Raw genomic sequence first — 18,584 nt, forward strand, 5'->3', positions numbered from 1 at the left:
CACAGCTGTCTCACCGCATGGGATCGGATTAGATTAGATTAGATTAGAGAAGAGTGTCGTTTAGCGTTAAATGTGCTCACAATGTGCTCATCATGTATGTGCTGGTGTGAACTGAGGAGGAAGGGTAGGAAGAAGGCAATGTTCCTATGGTAAGAAAATGATTGTCCATGCATTTACAATATTAAATAAAAAGCTTCCTATTAATATTCATATAGCACTTTCCCCAAGTTCTTTAGCTGTAAGGCCTCATTTAAAAAAAAAATTCATATAATAAAACATGACTAGTATTATCCTTACCATACTGATGGCAGAAGTGGCTTTTTACTCAGAAAATAAATGGATGAACTGACATCGACCTAAGCATTGTCTCTTTACAACTATGAGCCAGTATAATATAACAGCTACCAGTGAAACATCTTATATTTGTAACTTTATATATTTCATACATCCATATGGACCCTTGCTACTTCCCTGCAGGATAGATACCACTTTTTCCAGTTTTTAGCAACCTAGTGGGGAAAAAATTACAGAAAAGAGAGAACCCCCCCCCCACACACCAATTGGTTAGAAACTGCATACAAACTCAAAATTTTATTCAGGGGGAAAACACACTAACTTCAATACCTCAGTCTGACCTTCATGGGCACTGGATTCATGAGTGACACGGATAGCCTGAAATAATAAAAAGGCAATTAGTTTATAGGCAAGATCTTACATTATGCAGTGATTTATAATAATCCAAGTGCCAAACCCAGTTCCCTCCCATTGTCTAAATAAAAATACCATTCTGAACTCTTTAACCAAATACCAGCAGCTTTTTTAATGAAATCATGTGCCTTCAGATCCCAAGTAGCATTTAGGGGAAGTGTAGGTGGATACTGGGATGCAGGTGACGCTGTGGGTTAAACCACAGAGCCTAGGACTTGCTGATCAGAAGGTCGGTGGTTCAAATCCCCGCAACGGGTTGAGCTCCCGTTGCTCAGTCTCAGCTCCTGCCAACCTAGCAGTTCGAAAGCACGTCAAAATGCAAGTAGATAAATAGGTACTGCTCTGGCGGGAAGGTAAACGGCATTTCCGTGCGCTGCTCTGGTTCGCCAGTCATGCTGGCCACATGACCTGGAAACTGTATGCCAGCTCCCTCGGCCAATAAAGCGAGATGAGCGCCACAACCCCAGAGTCGGCCACGACTGGACCTAATGGTCAGGGGTCCCTTTACCTTTACCTTTTAGGTGGATACTGAGGTTGTGATGAGGTCTGGACTGATGGTGGGAGCTCCTCATCGCCCCCTCTCCATCCCAGGGTTGGGGGGGAAATTAAGATGGTCTGCCCGCGAGAGACTTATGAAACTGATGGGATACTTGAATGCTATGGGGAATTTTCTAGTTGGCATGGCTGGTGTGGCCCTGACTTTACTGCAGAATAGTGAGACGGAGGAGCTCCAGGAAAGACAGCAGCTAGAGTACAGGTGTTGGTTTCCTAGCAAAACCAACAAAACACAGATTAAGAGCCCACAACTGTGCCTACTGGCTGTGATGCCACTAGTACGCCAACATCTATCCAAACCATCTTCATCAAACAAGGTTGTACAGGTGTTTGCAAGCAGCAAGGGACTGGATCAGGGATATCTTATTATCACACTGATGCTGCACAGGCACCTTATCTGTTACTGGACCAAATTCGAGCTGCTGGCATGCATTAATATATAAAGCCCTTAACAGCATCAAACCAAAGCGTTTGAAGGAGCATCTCTTCCCACATCTTCCAGCCTGGGCCTTGTGGTCAGCCAGGTTGGGTGGGAATGGGGCGCACCTTGAGAGGCTTTTGGCAAATGAAGTTGTCTCTCTGAACTCAGGCATATGGCTGAGCAGTCCAAGTGTAAATATTTGAATGCTTCTATGATGCTGCCTTTCATTTTATTCCACTGATACTGTCTTTCAAGCAACAAAGGGCAGTGTGTGTGTGTGTGTGTGTATACACACACACACACACACACACACACACAGAGAGAGAGATAATAAAATTCAGCCAAATGTATGTAGTTCTTAGGTAAAGGTAAAGGTAAAGGGACCCCTGACCATTAGGTCCAGACGTGGACGATTCTGGGGTTGCGGCGCTCATCTCGCTTTATTGGCCAAGGGAGTCAGTGTACCTATTTATCTACTTGCACTTTGATGTGCTTTTGAACTGCTAGGTTGGCAGGAGCAGGGACCAAGCAACGGGAGCTCACCCCGTCGTGGGGATTCAAACCGCCGACCTTCTGATCAGAAAACCCTAGACTCTGTGGTTTAACCCACAGCGCCACCCGCGTCCCATGTAGTTCTTAGATTTCCTTAGTAAAAATGAACCCAAAACCCTGCATTGACTGCCCCACCCAAAGCCTGTGCAATCTGGCTTGACATACATGGGCCTAAAAGCAAAATACTCCCGTTTCCCAAATTTATATTAAGGAATGATACTGACTTCGTAAGTTTCTAGATATTTGGCCCTCTCTTCAGGACTCATGGGCATAGAGTCATCTAGGAACTTCTTTAGTGAGGAGTCAGTTTCTAGAACAAATAAAAGAACATGAATTTAAAAATATGTTAAAATATGTTACTTTGAACTCTATGACAAAAAAGCATTACTGAACTTATCACATCTTATTTATTTCACATGAAGTGACAACATAAATAATTACAGTACCTGTTAAGAACTGAGGACAACATTAATCTTAAAAATCCATGCTGAATTTGCTATGTATTTTATTCTGCTGCAGCTATTCATATCATGGCAATTGTTTTCCAAGAGCATTTCAGCCAACTTTTGCTTATTTCTAAGTTTTCTGCAGTTCAGTATAAGCAATAAGCAGTTCAGGAGCGCCCCCTACCCTTCAAACCATTAAGAGGCACCACAGTAGAAATGAAGTATTTACCAAAGTTAATTTTATCCCTGTTGTTTGCAATAGCGTGAATAAGCCCAATAGTTCCACAGGCGTTGCTGATTGTTTGCTTCATGAAATACACTGATGGTTTTACTTCTTGTCCCTGAGCTTTTATTTTTGCTTCCTCTTCCGTTCGGAATGTTTCATACTAGAAGGCAAGAATAAAAAACACGTCGTAATTTGCTTTTTCCCAATTCTGTTTTTTAAAAGAATAATTCTATAACATAAGCAGTCCTGGCCAAAAAGAAGCAATACAACCTAAAAATAAAGTTTGTTCTTGTTTTGAGATACTGCCACTAGTAATCTGGAGACCTTTCTAAACATTACGGATTGTCTAACTGACTGTTTTACTCTCAGTAAACATGCATCAATTTATGCTCTTAGCATGGCTAGTTCACCATCTTCCCATGGCAAATTCACCATCTTCTTTTACAAAGAGCACATCACAAGCTAAAGGTAACTACTGTCAACTGAAGCAAACTAAACCTTGCTAGTTTTCACATCTGCTAGCTTATGCTTAAAGTCTATACACTATTATACCGAGTTCTTTCATTGGATCAATAATCTTCAAAGCACATGACAGCTAGTTGTGTCTATTATATAGCACATTCTGTTATAAATCTACCTGCAATCTCTTCAGTTGACAAATGTTTTAACCTTTGCTCCCAACCAAGCTAATTCAAGAAATATAAATCATTAGAATATCCTAAAACAAACAAACAAGCCTATTGTACAGGTGTTTAACATTTCCAAACATATTTAAACCTTTCCCGGATTTCAGCAACTGAGATACACTACAACTTGGACTGTTGCAAAGGCCTGGCTCATGCTGAAACAAACCTTTGGCTAACCTGGTCACAAAAACCAGGAAAAAGTAGTATTTCAAGTGTGATCCTAGCCACGTCTCCTCAGAGGAAAGCTGAATTAAATGTGGCTTGGTCCAAGGTTAGAACTGTAATGTTAGTAAATTAAAGCAGCTTAGGTTTTCATAGCAACAAACACAGTTGTTTTGTGGAAAACCACAGTTTGTTGTTAAATAAATATACACACTGAGCAACAAACATGACCTTAGAAGAGATATTTGCCTATTTTTCTTCTAAGAATACCTGCTTCCTGCCACTTTAAAAAGTAAAGATTCTGTTCTCAATTACTAGGGAACTTCATTTTAGAATATCAGAACATTTTTAAATTTAAACAATTAAGCAACTCAACACTGCAGTTGCTAATAGGAGGCCCAACAGGTTAGTACAGGTTTTGGCCTGAACTGCTTGCTATATGAACAGTGTCTACACTGGTGGCCAACAAAATTAAATATCCAGGCTTTTCTCCCCTGAAGAATTATGTTTTCCAAAGAGGCTGTGGTTGAGAAAAACGAAGTTTAAAGTACAGTATTGTGAAATCTTGTTTTTGTGTTTTTATTGTTCTTTGTTTGGTGATGTCCTTCTCTATTGTTAAACTTAATAAAATATTATTATAAAAAAATAAAAATAAAAAATAAAGTACAGTGGAACCTCGGTTTTCGAACTTAATCGGTTCCGGAAGTCCGTTTGACTTCCGAAACATTCGAAAACCGAGGATCAAAGGGCTGTCAGCAAGTTGAATGGGGGAAATTGAGAAAGCCGTTCAACTTCTGAGGCACATTTGAAAATGCAAGTATTCACTTCTGGGTTTTCGGCGTTCAGCTTTCAAAACATTCGGCAGCCAAGACGTTCGAAAACCGAGGTTTGACTGTACTGTGAGAACTTGATCAATGCAGGCTTGTAAACATCCATGGCTTCCAGGTGACCAAGTCAACTATATGAAAAACCCTCTATTGCTCAGGCAATCAAATAAAAAATGGTTCCCTTAGATTACATGGCCAGTTGCTACTAATTTTTTGGATTCATTTGCAAATGTGTGGCTAGATATATTCTGCATACCCAGGAAGGGTTTATCGGGAAAAGTAAAGGACTGCAGGTGTTAACTATTTCCTCCTGCTCCACATTATCACTGTTTGCAGACCTGCCATAAGCTTTAAGACAGAGGTAGGGAATCGTTCCCACCTGACGGGGCATATTCCAGGTCCCTCGTTTCCCAACAAGTCACTCTGACAGGGGCTGACATATGATGGCAGGTGCGCAAATTTGGCACGATGACCTGGTGAGACAAATTGGGCATGCAGGCTGTAGGTCCCTGCTTTAGGAGAACTTTGGTCTACTGAGATTTAGGGTACAGGATCAAATCCTTACTTGGGAGAAAGCCTTAAACAAGTTCAAGTGTCATGAGAAACTGTGGCTTAAGAAGCTAGAGTCTCGCTTCCGGTCCGCTGCAGAGGAGAATGGTGGTGTGCTAAGTGTCGTCTGTGACACAGAGCCGGCAGAAAGGCTTTGAGGGCAGCGCTAGAGCTCAGGGCACCGCCCAAAAAAACCCCACTGGAGAGTGAGGACCTGAGGGCTCCAGCTGAGCGAAAAATCTCGCCCCTCCGAACGTCTCCCGGCCGTGGCTGTGCGCACAGAAGAGAAAGCGAAGAGGCTTGAGTTCGCTCGGCACCAATGCAGCCTGCTGCCGAAGCTACGATCCGTCACCAGAAGCAGTGGATTTTCCGATTAGAGGTAAGGGCCAAATAAAACATTTAAAATTGAAATTAGGGTTTAAAAAACTGATTTGGCGAAACGGAAGCAATACAGGAAGTCAGCTTCCGATTTCTGTGGGTGAACTCTGCAAAGGAACGTTTTTGTGAATGGGATATAGAGACTGACTACAGCAATGGAGAATTAATACATTTTACTCTGACTATATCAAAGAATATATACAGTAACTGCATCAAGTTATCTGTTGGATTATAAAGTAAAAAATCTACTGACAGCTGGAGGAATTGGAGCAGACCTTTTAAACTGGCAGAGCTGAAAAAAGAAGGGGGGAAGAAAGGAAATAAAGGAAGCCGGCAGGGAACTCTTAGCACATCTGGGGATACCCCAGGAAGTGGGAAAGAGCCTGGAACAGCTTCTGAACTAATTTCTACACCCCCAAGTGACTGAAAGAGCCTGCCAAGAAGGACCTGTTGAGTCAATCTCCAGCACTTTAGTGAATTAAATAATAAGACAACTTGCCATGGAATTACAAACAGGAAATAATATGGAGACATAAACTTTGGAACTATTGTAAGCCAATACAGTTTGAGACAATTACAAGCAGATAAGTACAAATTAAATAACATTTTAGTTTCTTAAAGACACCAATTTTGAGCTGAACTGATTTAATTTTTCCTTTCGTCTGTATTCTGGATTTTTAAATTATTTTTTACTTTCTTTTGTCTTTTTTATTTGATACCCTTTTAATTGTATATTTTATGTCCCCTGTTATATTTCAAGCTTTTATTTCTTTTTTTCCTTTTGGTTTGTGCCTTCCTTTTGTTATATGATTATAAGTTTTGTTGTTGTCTGGAGGGAGGAGGCAGATAAGAGGGAAAGTGAAACTGTAAGGAAGTTTGCAGGGGGGAAAGTCTCACGGTTGGAGGGAACTGGGCTAGCAGGTGTGACCTTGGACATCTCAAATAACACTGGGAACCAGCTGATAAGACCTGATGGGCAAGGAAGGTACCGTAACAACTAGGAGGGGAGCAGCTGCGGCAGCCAGCAGAAGGGCTAGTGGACAAGCAGAGATTGGAGAGAAAGGGGGGAAAGAGCAGGCAGACCTTCTGGCTCTGCAACTTTCTGAATTCAGGAGAGAAATGGTTCAATCAATGCAGGAATTTACTCAATCCAGTTGTGGCAGTAGCAGCAGTTCAAGTAAATTCCTGCACTGATTGAACCATTTCTTTCCTGAATTCAGAAAGTTGCAGAGCCACTACTGCTGCTTGTATTTTGTTAGCTAAAAAGTGGAAAACCCAAAAATTACCAACGATAGAAGAATGGCAGATGAAGATGATGGATTTTTTGGAGCTAGCCGACCTAACCAGAAGGAGGAGGAGTATCAGGAAGAGTGGATTAAATTTAATGATTATTTAGTTAAATATGTTAAGTTAAATTAACTGAAAACAGCTTGCAGATACTTAATTGGCTTCGGCTTTGGATTTTATTTATGTTAAGTGATGAATTAATATGTTTCATTTCATAAAGTGAAGATTTAAGGATGCTAATGTTTAAGTTAAATTTTATAAGAGTTATGATTTGGGAAACCTTTAAAAGGATATGCAATAAAATTCAACCAAGGGGAAGCAGGGAAGTCATTTAACAAAGTTAATAAGTGTAAATTTCAATCAGGCTATGATTTATGTTTGTTTGTCTTATTTGTTTGTTTGTTTATAATATTGTGAAAACCAATAACAAATTTTTTTGGGGGGAAAAGGAATTTACTCAATCCAATCAAACATTGATTGAACAAGTACGCAAGGATATTGAAAACTCAAACAGAGTTTTGAAAGAGCAATTTGGGATGTTGGGAGACAAGGTTAATAAATTAGAATCCAAGGTGGACAAACGGGAAAAAGTTAGAGACAAGGTAGGAGAACTAAGAGAAAAAGGGAATTGTGGAAGGGGTTCAAGGGAAACAGGAAGAACTGGAGGACCAGATCCTCCTTCTGTCATTAAAGGATCACCACACGAAGCTTTGCTGCTCAAACCACTTGGAAAGAAAGGAAAGTGGATTACATAGTCTGATCTGTTAAAGGATCAAGATGGAAAATGGAAATTAAGACACTACGAAGAAATAAAAGACCATTTTCAAAGTTGGTTACATTATCGACAATTACATGAAACATACAAAGAAGACAACAAGAAAGGATTTAGTTATACAACATCTAGATTTCAAAAAGAAGTGGTAGAAGGGAAAGTAAAACTGTTGAAAGGTGCATACAGTATCTTGTTAGAATGGGAGACCAAAGACACATAGGTGAAAGCAGTTATGATTAAATGGGCGCACGACATAGGCCACAATATTATGTTGGAAGACTGGGAAAGGTTATGGAAAATTGACCTAAAATTTACAGATTGTTCTTTAGTGAAAGAAAACTACATGAAAATGATGTATAGATGGTACATACCACCAGTACAATTAGGGAAAATGTATAAAACGGGCTCAAACCTATGTTGGAAATGCAAGGAAAAAGAAGGGACTTTTTATCATATGTGGTGGGGTTGCAGTACAGTTAAAATGTTCTGGGAAATGATATATAATGAGTTAAAGAAAATGTTTCATTTAAAAGTTGTGAAAAAACCTGAAGCTTTTTTATTAGGGATTGTGGGGAAAGACCTGCCAAAGAAATTTAAAAATATTTTTATGTATGCGACAACGGCGGCAAGAGTCTTAATAGCACAAGGATGGAAGAATGAAGAAATCCCGACGAAAGAACTGTGGCAAGAAAAACTGATGGACTATGCGGAATTGGCAAAACTGACATACAAACTACGTGACAAGGATAAATGACTTTAAAGATGAATGGGAACCTTTTATAAAATATTTGAAGAAACAACAAAATGAACTGAACTCTTTGGCAAGTTTCGAATAAACATTCACAAAATCTTTATTGGTAATATATAGATAGACAAACTGAGGATCTTTACAATTTTACAACATGCAAATAAAAATATGTGTTGAGAAACCAGAGAAAGGAGCTGAGGGAGGGTGGATTTCTGTCTGGGGGGGGAAGGGGGGATAATGTGGCTGATGTATCTTTGTTAAAATTATTATGTTGAAATTCTTAATTAAAAATATTTTTTTAAAAAAGAAAAGAAGCTAGAGTCTCTTCACCCAAACAAGGTTCATGAAGGAAGAAGAGAAAAACGGGAGTGAGCGTGTATGAAACATAGCTTTGTTCTAGTCTGATAAACCATGGTTCGTCAGACCAAGATCTGAACCTACCAAAGCCTGCTTTCCTTAGGTAATTTGTAAGACACCAAAGTTAAAGTACTTCATTGGGAAGATAACCGTGTTGAAGATAAATAAGAATTACCTTTTCTGTTACTGGAAAGAGGAGAAGGATGGCACAAACAGGTCTTGGCACCATGCTAAGGAGTTCTGGTTCCATGCCGTAAACATCCACAAATTGCCAGCTGGGATGTATTCCCAGCTGTTTGAGAAACTAGGAAAAGAGAGATACACATTAAGCATTTATCAATAAGTATATCCGTCACACAGTGTACTGTAAAACAAATTCTTTCCAAAAGAAAGGTCATATTTTGCATCTTTCAGTATGGTTCAACGTAGACAGCACAACTGACAGAGGATGGTAGTAATAAACAGCAATGTTAAGTTATATATTATTAAGAAACCAAATTCTTCAAAGCTCAAGGAAAAATGGTTTTGCTTCTGGAACTTAAGTGTAGCTGAGATCTAGGGGGCAACGCAGTCAGTTTTGCAAATTTAAGGCTGCCTGTGGCTTGTGATTCTCAAACTGTGATTCCTACACCCACCCATCCCTGCATTTTAAAGTAACTTTTCAAACTCGGAGGACTTTTATATAAGCAGTTTGTGATGTGGCAAGGCAATCTTCTGCTCAAAGTAAGAAATTCAAGGGTTCCACGCACCCAGTATTGCAAAGAAGCAACCTTCAAACTATGCTATTCCTAATTTCATTTCCCACTGCTCTCTCCAGAAATGAGAAATTAACACAGTTGAGGATAACCGATTTTATCTTCAGAAACTCATCTGCAAGTTCTCTTACACTAATCAATACAGATGCACAAGAGAATAACTGTTCACATAGGTGACTCCACATTTTCCACATAGCCTCTAGCTTAACCCCTTAATCCTTATCATGACCTGTACCTGGATTTTAAAATGTGTTAACTGTACTTGGTCACGACCATCACTTGCTTCTCCGATCCCTACTTATGTTATACCAGAACTGAGGAAATAAACTACATAGAACAATTGATGAAAGAGGCTCAGGCATGGAGACAGACCCACAATGTTTCTACTGCCACAAAGCAGACTAGGGGACCTGCAGCATGTAATTCTCAAATGCTTCACTAATCATAAATTGCCACCCAGGAAAAGGCCTTAAATAGGGTTGCAAAAATCTGAAGCAGTGCACTTCTCTGCATAAACCACTGATTATGCAGAGCTTGAACCTGTGCATGAACACAGATATAGAAGACTTATACTTGGTTGTCAAAATCTAGTTACCAATGGTACAAGCCGGGCCACTGGAATTCAGTAGACCTTTAACTTGTGTGCCACATTAATGAACCTGCTGAACTCAATCCAATCCCACGCAAACAGCATTTATCTAGCAGATAATGCATTTACAATGCTGGCTTTTCAGGGCGGGGTCTCTGTGCCACTTACTCTGCAAGTTTATCTTCTTTCAGTCTTCCATATACTCTGCCAAAACCCAGCACTGACTTTTCCCAGCTGGGGAAACCCAGCACCGTGCTATGGAATCAGTTCATCTCACACTCACGCGACGCGGACTTCCACCACAAAGTTTAAAGGTGGTAAATGAATGCAGTGACATGGCAACTGTCGCTTGACACTCCTGCCTGCCTGAATCTTAGCACTGTGGACATGGAGAGGAGAAGAAACAGCAGCTGCCATAATATATTGCTGTACCTCCCCCTCCAGAGTATACCAAGCAGGAGAAAATATGCACTACTTGGAGGAATTGCTTGCTTGCCATAAGGTCAGGCGACTGTGTAATTGCAAGGCTGAATAATCCTTCTCCAGAAAAAAAAGATTGTGAGGAGGTAAAGGTAAGAACTGCATTTACTGAATTTTACAGGGATGGCTTAAGCAAGAGTTACTGTACTAGTACAGATGTCACATAGGCCTAAAGGGAAATTCCTTCATGAACCATATGTGCTGATGCACTAGCCAGAAAACTCATCTGCTGTGAAAGATTTCGTTACCACCCAAGCAATAAGCAATTAACCTGTCTCGTCTTCTCAGGGATGCTGTTGAGCAACATCTGCAAAAGCCTAATGCGTCACATTCGAAAGATCAGATTGCAATCCTTCACAAACACCACAAACCTCTTCCTCCACATATCCAGCTCAGATTCAACATAAATTAAGATTCTTTATTCTGAATCTTGTACAAGAAAGTGCCTTGATGGTCCTTTATGTATCCTCTAAACAAGGGGTTAAGTAGTAACTTACATATGTTTGTTCTTTTAAAAGTCACTCCTCGTATTTTATACACATATTCCAAAGGAGGTCACCCTTCCACATCAACTCCATCACTTTTAATTGTTATCCTTTCCTAGAAAACTGATACTGTCCTATGCATACAGGAAGTGGATTTCCTTCCTGTGGTGTCACCTAGGACCAGTTATACAGGACAGAGCAATAATTATGATAGGTATGGCAAAATACAGAAGCTGCATAGCCAACTGTCCTGGGTAGCTAACATACGCAAAGGAAGATGATACCCCGTTCCATTAATGCTTAAGACATGTTAAGGTGCAAAAGATACGAAGCTATGGTGAGGCAAACCAAGTGTTATAGAACCAAAACAATGTGTTAATAGAAACAGTGATGTTTGAGAATCAAGTTTCTAAGCACTGCAAATTATGATTAACAAGATTAAAGATACGGATACTTTTACTTAGAAACATTATGAGACCATGAGATAAACAGTGATGAACACGGTTATCAAACACTGTTTATAAAACCATAAAACACATTTTTAAGTTCATGAGTTTATTTTCTCCCAAACTTAAATTCTCCACAAGGAGATGCTTTCCCTAACGAAATGAGTAGGCTGCAAGGAGGCAACCGGGGTATAATTTTTCGTGGTGACTGTGCAGGGCTTTGAAGGAGAATGGGAAACTCCCTGGCCTTAAAACAGGGAAGGCAACGAGTCAATTTCTTGCAACAAATGCAAACATGTATTGCAGCACCCTGAAAGACCAACAGATTTATTGCAGCATAAGTTTTCGTGGACCAGAGCTTACTCCATCAGATGCCCAAGTGTTATCCTCAGCTGACGGATGAGAGAGAGCCTGTGGGTGGGTGTACAATACACAGACACACATCCATGCACTCAGAGACAGAATAAAGGAGGAATGTAAACATCACAGCCAAAAGGTTATGGGAACAGAAGAGGTGCAAAACCCAAGAATAAAACAAGCAAATGGTTATCTTAACAAATAAATAAATAAAACATGCTCACCTGGTTTGTGACCTGAAAAAACCAGGAAGAAAAAAAATGTGGTTTAGTTCTAGTCAGTCACTAAGCAGTAAAACTCAAACTTTAGCTCATTCCCCACCTTCCTGAAATCCCCAACAACTCGTGCTCCCCTATGCATAAACCCCTCATCCCAGTCCCCCCCCATTATCTTTCATGCTGTCATCCTTACGTTATACATCTTGAGTTTCTATACTGTAGACCACCCTGTGATCGCCGGATGGAAGGTGGTATATAGGTTTAATAAGCAAGCAAGTAAACAAACAACTTCCCCCCTTTTTTTGTCATTTCTCTCCCAAACACTTTCCCCTCCTTCCCCAAACTTAAATATATGAAATGCAGGTGTTTGTCTATATGCATATATGTGTGCACGCAAGTGCATGTGTGCATACATGTATATAAACCGTATATATATAATTGTATATATGCACATGTATACATATATGTATATTAATAGATGTTTGTGCAAGCATATATATGTGTGTATAAATATATATGTGCATGCATGCCTATGTTTATTCTTGTGTGCATAAATATACTAATATATAGATGTATATAAATATGTGAGTATGCACATGTGTATGCGTTAATATAAATATCTATTACATATATATATATGTACACATGTGTGCATATACATATACAGATGTCAATAAATATGTGAGTGTGCACATATATGTGTGTGCATTAATATAAATATATTGTGTGTTACGTAGATACATATATGTGTGTATATGTGTGCGTGAGTACAAATATACTTATATACAGATGTCAATAAATATGTGAGTGTGCACATATATGTGTGTGCATTAATATAAATATATTGTATGTTACGTAGATACATATATGTGTGTATATGTGTGCGTGAGTACATATATACCGTTTCCCCGAAAGTAAGACATCCCCCCAAAATAAGACCTACTTCCAGTTTTGCCTCTCGCTGTAGTATAAGGCCTCCCCCGAATATAAGGCCTCCCCGATAATAAGGCTACCCCGGAATATAAGGCCCCCGAAGCTACCATAAGGCATTGTACTGTATACATGTAATAAATTTCCTTCTTCTTTTTTTGTTCAACAATAAATGTGTACCGTATTCTTCTTCATGGAAAAAATAAGACATCCCCTGAAAATAAGACCCAGCGCATCTTTGGGAGCAAAAATTAATATAAGACGCTGTCTTATTTTCGGGAAAACAGGGTAGATGTAAATAAATATGTGTGTATATATATTCATGTAAGTATGTGTGCATTACATATCTATCTCTCTCTCTCTATCTAGCTCTCTCTCTCTCTATACACACACACACACATATATATATTTATATTATATATATATATATATATGTATGTGTATATATATATTTATATTATATATATATATATATATGTATGTATGTGTATATATATATATTTATATATTATATATATATATATATATATGTGTGTGTGTGTGTGTGTATATATATATATATATATATATATATATATATATATATATATATATATATAAAAGCATATACACCTCGACGTGTGCGTGGCCCCCTCTTTCCTCCCCGGCCCCCGGCTCCCTCACCTCGGGGTTCGCCTCCAGAGGCAGCCAGCGGTGGGACTCCATGGCTCTCTCGCTCTCTTCCTCTCTCCCTGCTGCCGGCCGGGCTTCTCGAGACCTCGCTCTCCTGCTCCCTCGACGCGCTTCCGCCCGGAGCCCCGGCCCGTCCGCCCCGACGGATAGCGTCGCTCGCCGAGCCCGCCCCGCGCCCCTCCCAGCCGGAGAAAGGCGTGGCGCGTACCAACGCCTCCCAAGACGCAGGGGGGGTAAACCCGGGAAAGGAAATACGCACGCACATAAATGTGACCCTCCTTTTTTTTACCCCCTCGCCGCCGGTATTAAAGCAACGGAATAAAATGAGGACCGCGCAGCGTTGTGTAAATATGCCTGGTTTCCTTCTCTCCCCCCCTCCTCTGCGATGAATTGGTTTCTCCCACGCCCGGCGGAGCAGCTGCAGGGGCAGCTTGCTGCCTCTAGAGGGCGCAGCTCGAGGTTCTGCTGTACTCTCGGCCGGCCCACCTGAGAGGCCAGGTGAGGCGGATGCCTCGGGCGGCGCAGCATCCGCAGCGGGGGCACATCTTCACTGGAGGAGAGAGGAGGAGGCGCTGCCCTCCTGAGGTTCCTTTCAGGCACCCAAATGTCTTGGGCCGGCCCTTACCTGGTAACAAAGTTTAATCCCTTGGGGGAAACAAGCCTCTGGCTCTTTTAGTACTTGTGAAAAAGAAGTATATAAAAGTATACAGAAGCAGCACTCCATGAGAGTTACCAGAATGCTTTCTTGGGTTTAGACTGAGAAAAATAGAATTGTAATAATAATAATAATAGCGTACTCGGTTGAGTTGGCAAAAATGAGAGAAAAAACTGAGACGTAATACTAATCAAACATTTATTAAGAAATGGGGCATGTACAAAAATAGCTTAAGGATTACTGTAATAACATGACATCAGTGGCAGGACTTGAATGACTTCTGTGGTGTGATGGATAATTATAAGAGAACATCATATTGATGAAAATTAAGAAAAAGAAAATGGAAATTAATAGTGCGCTAGTGGTAAATACATGATGGGGTGGAGGGAAGTTGTTGGAGACTCAAGAAAAACGTACTGTGGTGTGAGGTAACAAATATTACTGTTTTCTTTTCCTTTTTTCTGATTAATCCTTTTGTTTGTTACTGTACTTCTTTTTAATCTAAATAAAGCATTAAAAAGCAAAAGAAGAAGAAGAAGAAGAATTGTAGTAGTAATAATAATATTAATAATTATTTCTACCCCGCCCATCTGGCTGTGTTTCCCCATCCACTTTTGGCAGTTCCCAAAAAAATATTAAAAACATGATAAAACATCAAACTTTTTTTAAAAAAGTTCCTTGCATTGAAAAGCAGCATTTCATGCTGGCATCTCTAGCTCAGTGCAACAGGAAACTGTGAGGCAGAGCTTGAAATGAAACTACCTTCCTATTTTAACAGGTAGATTTGGGGGGCTGACTGCCTAATGTAGTTTTCTTTTCGCATATTTAACTGGCATTGAATGTGAAATAGTTATTTCTGAGGGTGTTTAATATGCCAGTGTTTAACCTAACTAGAACATCTTCCCTCTGAAGCTAATGTCTATGTATGGCTGGAGTAAAGGATAAGGTCAGTCTGGCTAATCCAGCATTGGCCAGTAAAATGCTTCTAGTTTGCACGGCTTGAAGGTCCAGATCAGATACTTAGGTATCCAGTGTCTAAATACAGGACCCTAAGGAAGTTAGATTAGCTTCAACCAGAGCCAGGGCCTTTTCAACTCTGGCTCCAGCCTGGTGGAACGCTCTATCTCATGAGACCAGGACCCTGCAGGATCTGATTTCTTTCCGCAGGGCCTGTAAGACAGAGTTGTTCCGCCTGGCCTTTGGCTTGGAGCCAATTTGATTCCCTCCCTCCCTCTCTTTCTTTTTTCTTTTCCTTCTCCTCCTGTGATGAGGCTACATTTTAATATTTTAATGTTTCATTATTTTAATGTTGTATTTTAATTTTGTTTTAAGTTGTAATCATTCAACTTGTTTTTATTATTGCTTGTAAACCGCTCTGAGCCCGGCCTTGGCTGGGGAGGGCGGGGTATAAATAAAAATTATTATTATTATTACTTGCTTTTTGCAGCGCACTTACCCATACAATGTGAATATATGGTAGTTTCTTCTTTTAATATTGAAGGTGCCGTTGCAACACATTAGACCAGCCAGCAATTTTTTATTGAGCAAGACTGCCTAGGAAGCCACAACACCATTAAATGAATGATTCACCCCCTGTTATTCACCCCAGTTTCTAGCAGTTAACAGCAAAGGCACAGCCTGAGCAAAATCTTCCAATACCTGAATACCTGATCATCCCGGATAATAGTTGTTGACAGCAGTACTTCCTGCTGTCTGATTGTTTTTATGATTAGCTTTTAATTAATACATGACTATGACATTTTTGATATCAGCTTCCGTGGATGCCTCAGTGCTGATTCACAATTTTTATATGCGCAATGCACATGATGGGGTACACCTTCCATGCATCACAGAGCCACAACCAATCACAGCTTTCAGCAGGTGTCCACTGTTGGTCATTGGATGTGTCTGGGGATGTCCCTCCCTTTCTCATCTGAAGTCCCCAAGCATCAAACACTGCTGTACTGCATTTTGGGGGTTTAGCTTCTTTTGCCGATGATGTAGCCAACTTAGCATGGCCAGGGTGTTTCATCACATACAGGAGGCTCTCAGCTTTCAATTGGGTTTTATTCCAGTATGTGAGGCCCAAATCATGTATGGTCAAAACACGTTGGGTTCAAAGGAGGGTAGGATTGTCAGTCTTTTCCCCCTCAAGACACCTAAATCCTTTCCGCCCTCTTATTTTTTTATTTGCCAAGCGTTTAAAGCTTGAATGCACAACAGTTAAATGTACATAAGTTGCAAGTCACCTGTAGTGCATGTTCTGTCTCTTCTGTTATATTCTATTGCAACTTCAATAAATGAATAGCATGTTAAGTAACTTAATGCTGGAGTCTGCCTTAGAAGATTCTTTGTTCAAAAACAGCCACTTTAAAGTCAGTAGCAATAAATGGATACAAAACCTGACATCAGAAGGGGCAACTACAGTGGTACCTCGGGTTACATACACTTCAGGTTACATACGCTTCAGGTTACAGACTCCGCTAACCCAGAAATAGTACCTCGGGTTAAGAACTTTGCTTCAGGATGAGAAGAGAAATCGTGCTCCGGCGGTAGCGGGAGGCCCCATTAGCTAAAGTGGTGCTTCAGGGTAGGAACAGTTCCAGGTTAAGAACGGACCTACAGAACAAATTAAGTTCTTAACCCGAGGTACCACTGTATTCAGAAACCCCTGGGAGAAAACTGCAAGCTTTCAGGACACTCATGTTACTGACCTTAAAATGGCAGTTTTCAAACACAGGAACGTCAAGATCAAGCATGAAAATGCTAAATTACAACAATTTGATAATACTGTAGGGGATTTGTGACAAGAGCGGCCTCTGCAATGCTGGAACGAAACAATCTTTTCCAATCCAGGTGGGACTGTGTTTAAATTTATTACAATCAAGCAATCATTTTATATGTATGCTGCCTTTCCAAAAACCATGTTTAAGGAGGCTGACAACATATAAAAAAATACATACCTACAAAACATAACAAAAGTCGTCATAAACAATGAATAAAACATCAAAAAGTACCCAAATGAAATGTTTTCCCCGCCCCATTGGTTGGACGTAGCCAATGAAGGACGAATGGTTCGCAAGAGAAAAAGAAAAAATGGCCGCCTGGCTGCAAGAGGATTACATGTATTGAGTAAGTTGTAACTCTTTCTGACCTTTCTTGCCCCCACAATGTCACAGCAGCACGTGCTCCCCCAGAGCAAGGAAACCCTCCTTCAGTCTTACAACAAGAGGCTGAAAGATGACATCAAGTCTGTCATGGATAACTTCACAGAGATAATCAAAACGGCAAAGATTGAGGAAGAAACTCAAGTTTCTCGGGCAACCCAAGGCAAGCAGGACAACTATGAGATGCATGTCAGAGCTGCAAATATTGTTCGGGCTGGCGAGTCTCTTATGAAGCTTGTCTCTGACCTAAAACAGTTCCTGATCCTCAATGACTTCCCTTCCGTCAACGAAGCCATCAAGCAGCGGAACCAGCAGTTGCGCAGCCTTCAGGAGGAATGCGACAAGAAGCTGATTGCCCTGCGTGATGAGATCTCCATAGACCTCTATGAGCTGGAGGAAGAATATTACTCTTCCAGGTACAAATGAAGCCATGGACGGTTCCCCTGTAGTAACCACAACAATTTCCTGTTTCTGACATGGGGGGGGGGCGGCGGCAGGTTGTGTGTGAAAACAACAACAACTGTCCTTGTTTTAAAAAGCATCCCTAAATTCTCAGCATCCCAAAGAATCCTGGCCCCAAAGCGGTTTTATTGAGTACTTTATGTATGGCGTGAGAGGTGGCTGTTTTGGAGGGCAAGTGCACCATGTCACTAGGACTTTTTGCATGGAGATGTGGAGATCTGCCCCCTCATCAACACTGTGATCTTGTCACCTAAATGACTTGCAAACAGGAATCAGGATCTTGATTAAATTGCAATCCTAACCATATCTACTCAGAAGTCAGGACCGGATTTAGGTTTGATGAAGCCCTAAGCTACTTGAAGGTAATGGGACCCTTTATATGTCCAGCTGTCCTTTGTCAACAACATGTTGTCGCTGGTTTTTGTGTTGAATATGTGCTATACAGTCATACTTCAGGTTACAGACGCTTCAGGTTGCATTTTTTTGGGTTACAGACCGCCGAAACCCAGAAGTACCGGAATGAGCTACTTCTGGGTTTCGGCAGTCGCACATGCGCAGAAGCGCTAAATAGTGCTTTGTACATGCACAGAAGCGCCGAATCGCAACCTGCGCGTGCGCAGACGCGCTGCTGTGGGTTGCGAATGTGCATCCTGCACGGATCACGTTCGCAACCAGAGCGTCCACTGTATGGCAA

At 40.7% G+C, this 18,584-nt stretch overlaps 2 protein-coding genes across 3 annotated transcripts in view; one reads left to right on the top strand and one right to left on the bottom strand.

The window, feature by feature from the left end:
• UCHL3 (ubiquitin C-terminal hydrolase L3) overlaps positions 1-13,755 on the bottom strand; it is a 29,908-nt gene extending 16,153 nt beyond the window's left edge. Inside the window, exons 1-6 of one of the 2 annotated variants that reach the window (XM_053384654.1) lie at positions 13,598-13,755; positions 12,011-12,022; positions 8,850-8,978; positions 2,912-3,068; positions 2,461-2,546; positions 625-672 (exon numbers count right to left, since the gene is read on the bottom strand). In XM_053384654.1, the coding sequence (XP_053240629.1) occupies positions 625-672; positions 2,461-2,546; positions 2,912-3,068; positions 8,850-8,978; positions 12,011-12,022; positions 13,598-13,639 (474 nt within the window). In that variant the 5' untranslated portion in view covers positions 13,640-13,755. The remainder of the gene's footprint in view (positions 1-624; positions 673-2,460; positions 2,547-2,911; positions 3,069-8,849; positions 8,979-12,010; positions 12,023-13,597) is intronic. The other variant, XM_053384655.1, reaches the window with a different exon arrangement.
• A 3,482-nt stretch (positions 13,756-17,237) lies between these two features.
• LOC128411975 (mediator of RNA polymerase II transcription subunit 22) lies at positions 17,238-18,191 on the top strand. The gene has a single exon (XM_053384656.1). The coding sequence runs from the start codon at positions 17,432-17,434 to the stop codon at positions 17,852-17,854; it is 423 nt and encodes a 140-aa protein (XP_053240631.1). The 5' UTR covers positions 17,238-17,431; the 3' UTR covers positions 17,855-18,191.
• The last annotated feature ends 393 nt before the right edge of the window (positions 18,192-18,584 follow it).

This window comes from Podarcis raffonei, chromosome 4 (genome assembly GCF_027172205.1).
Source record: "Podarcis raffonei isolate rPodRaf1 chromosome 4, rPodRaf1.pri, whole genome shotgun sequence".
Classification (NCBI taxonomy): domain Eukaryota; kingdom Metazoa; phylum Chordata; class Lepidosauria; order Squamata; family Lacertidae; genus Podarcis; species Podarcis raffonei.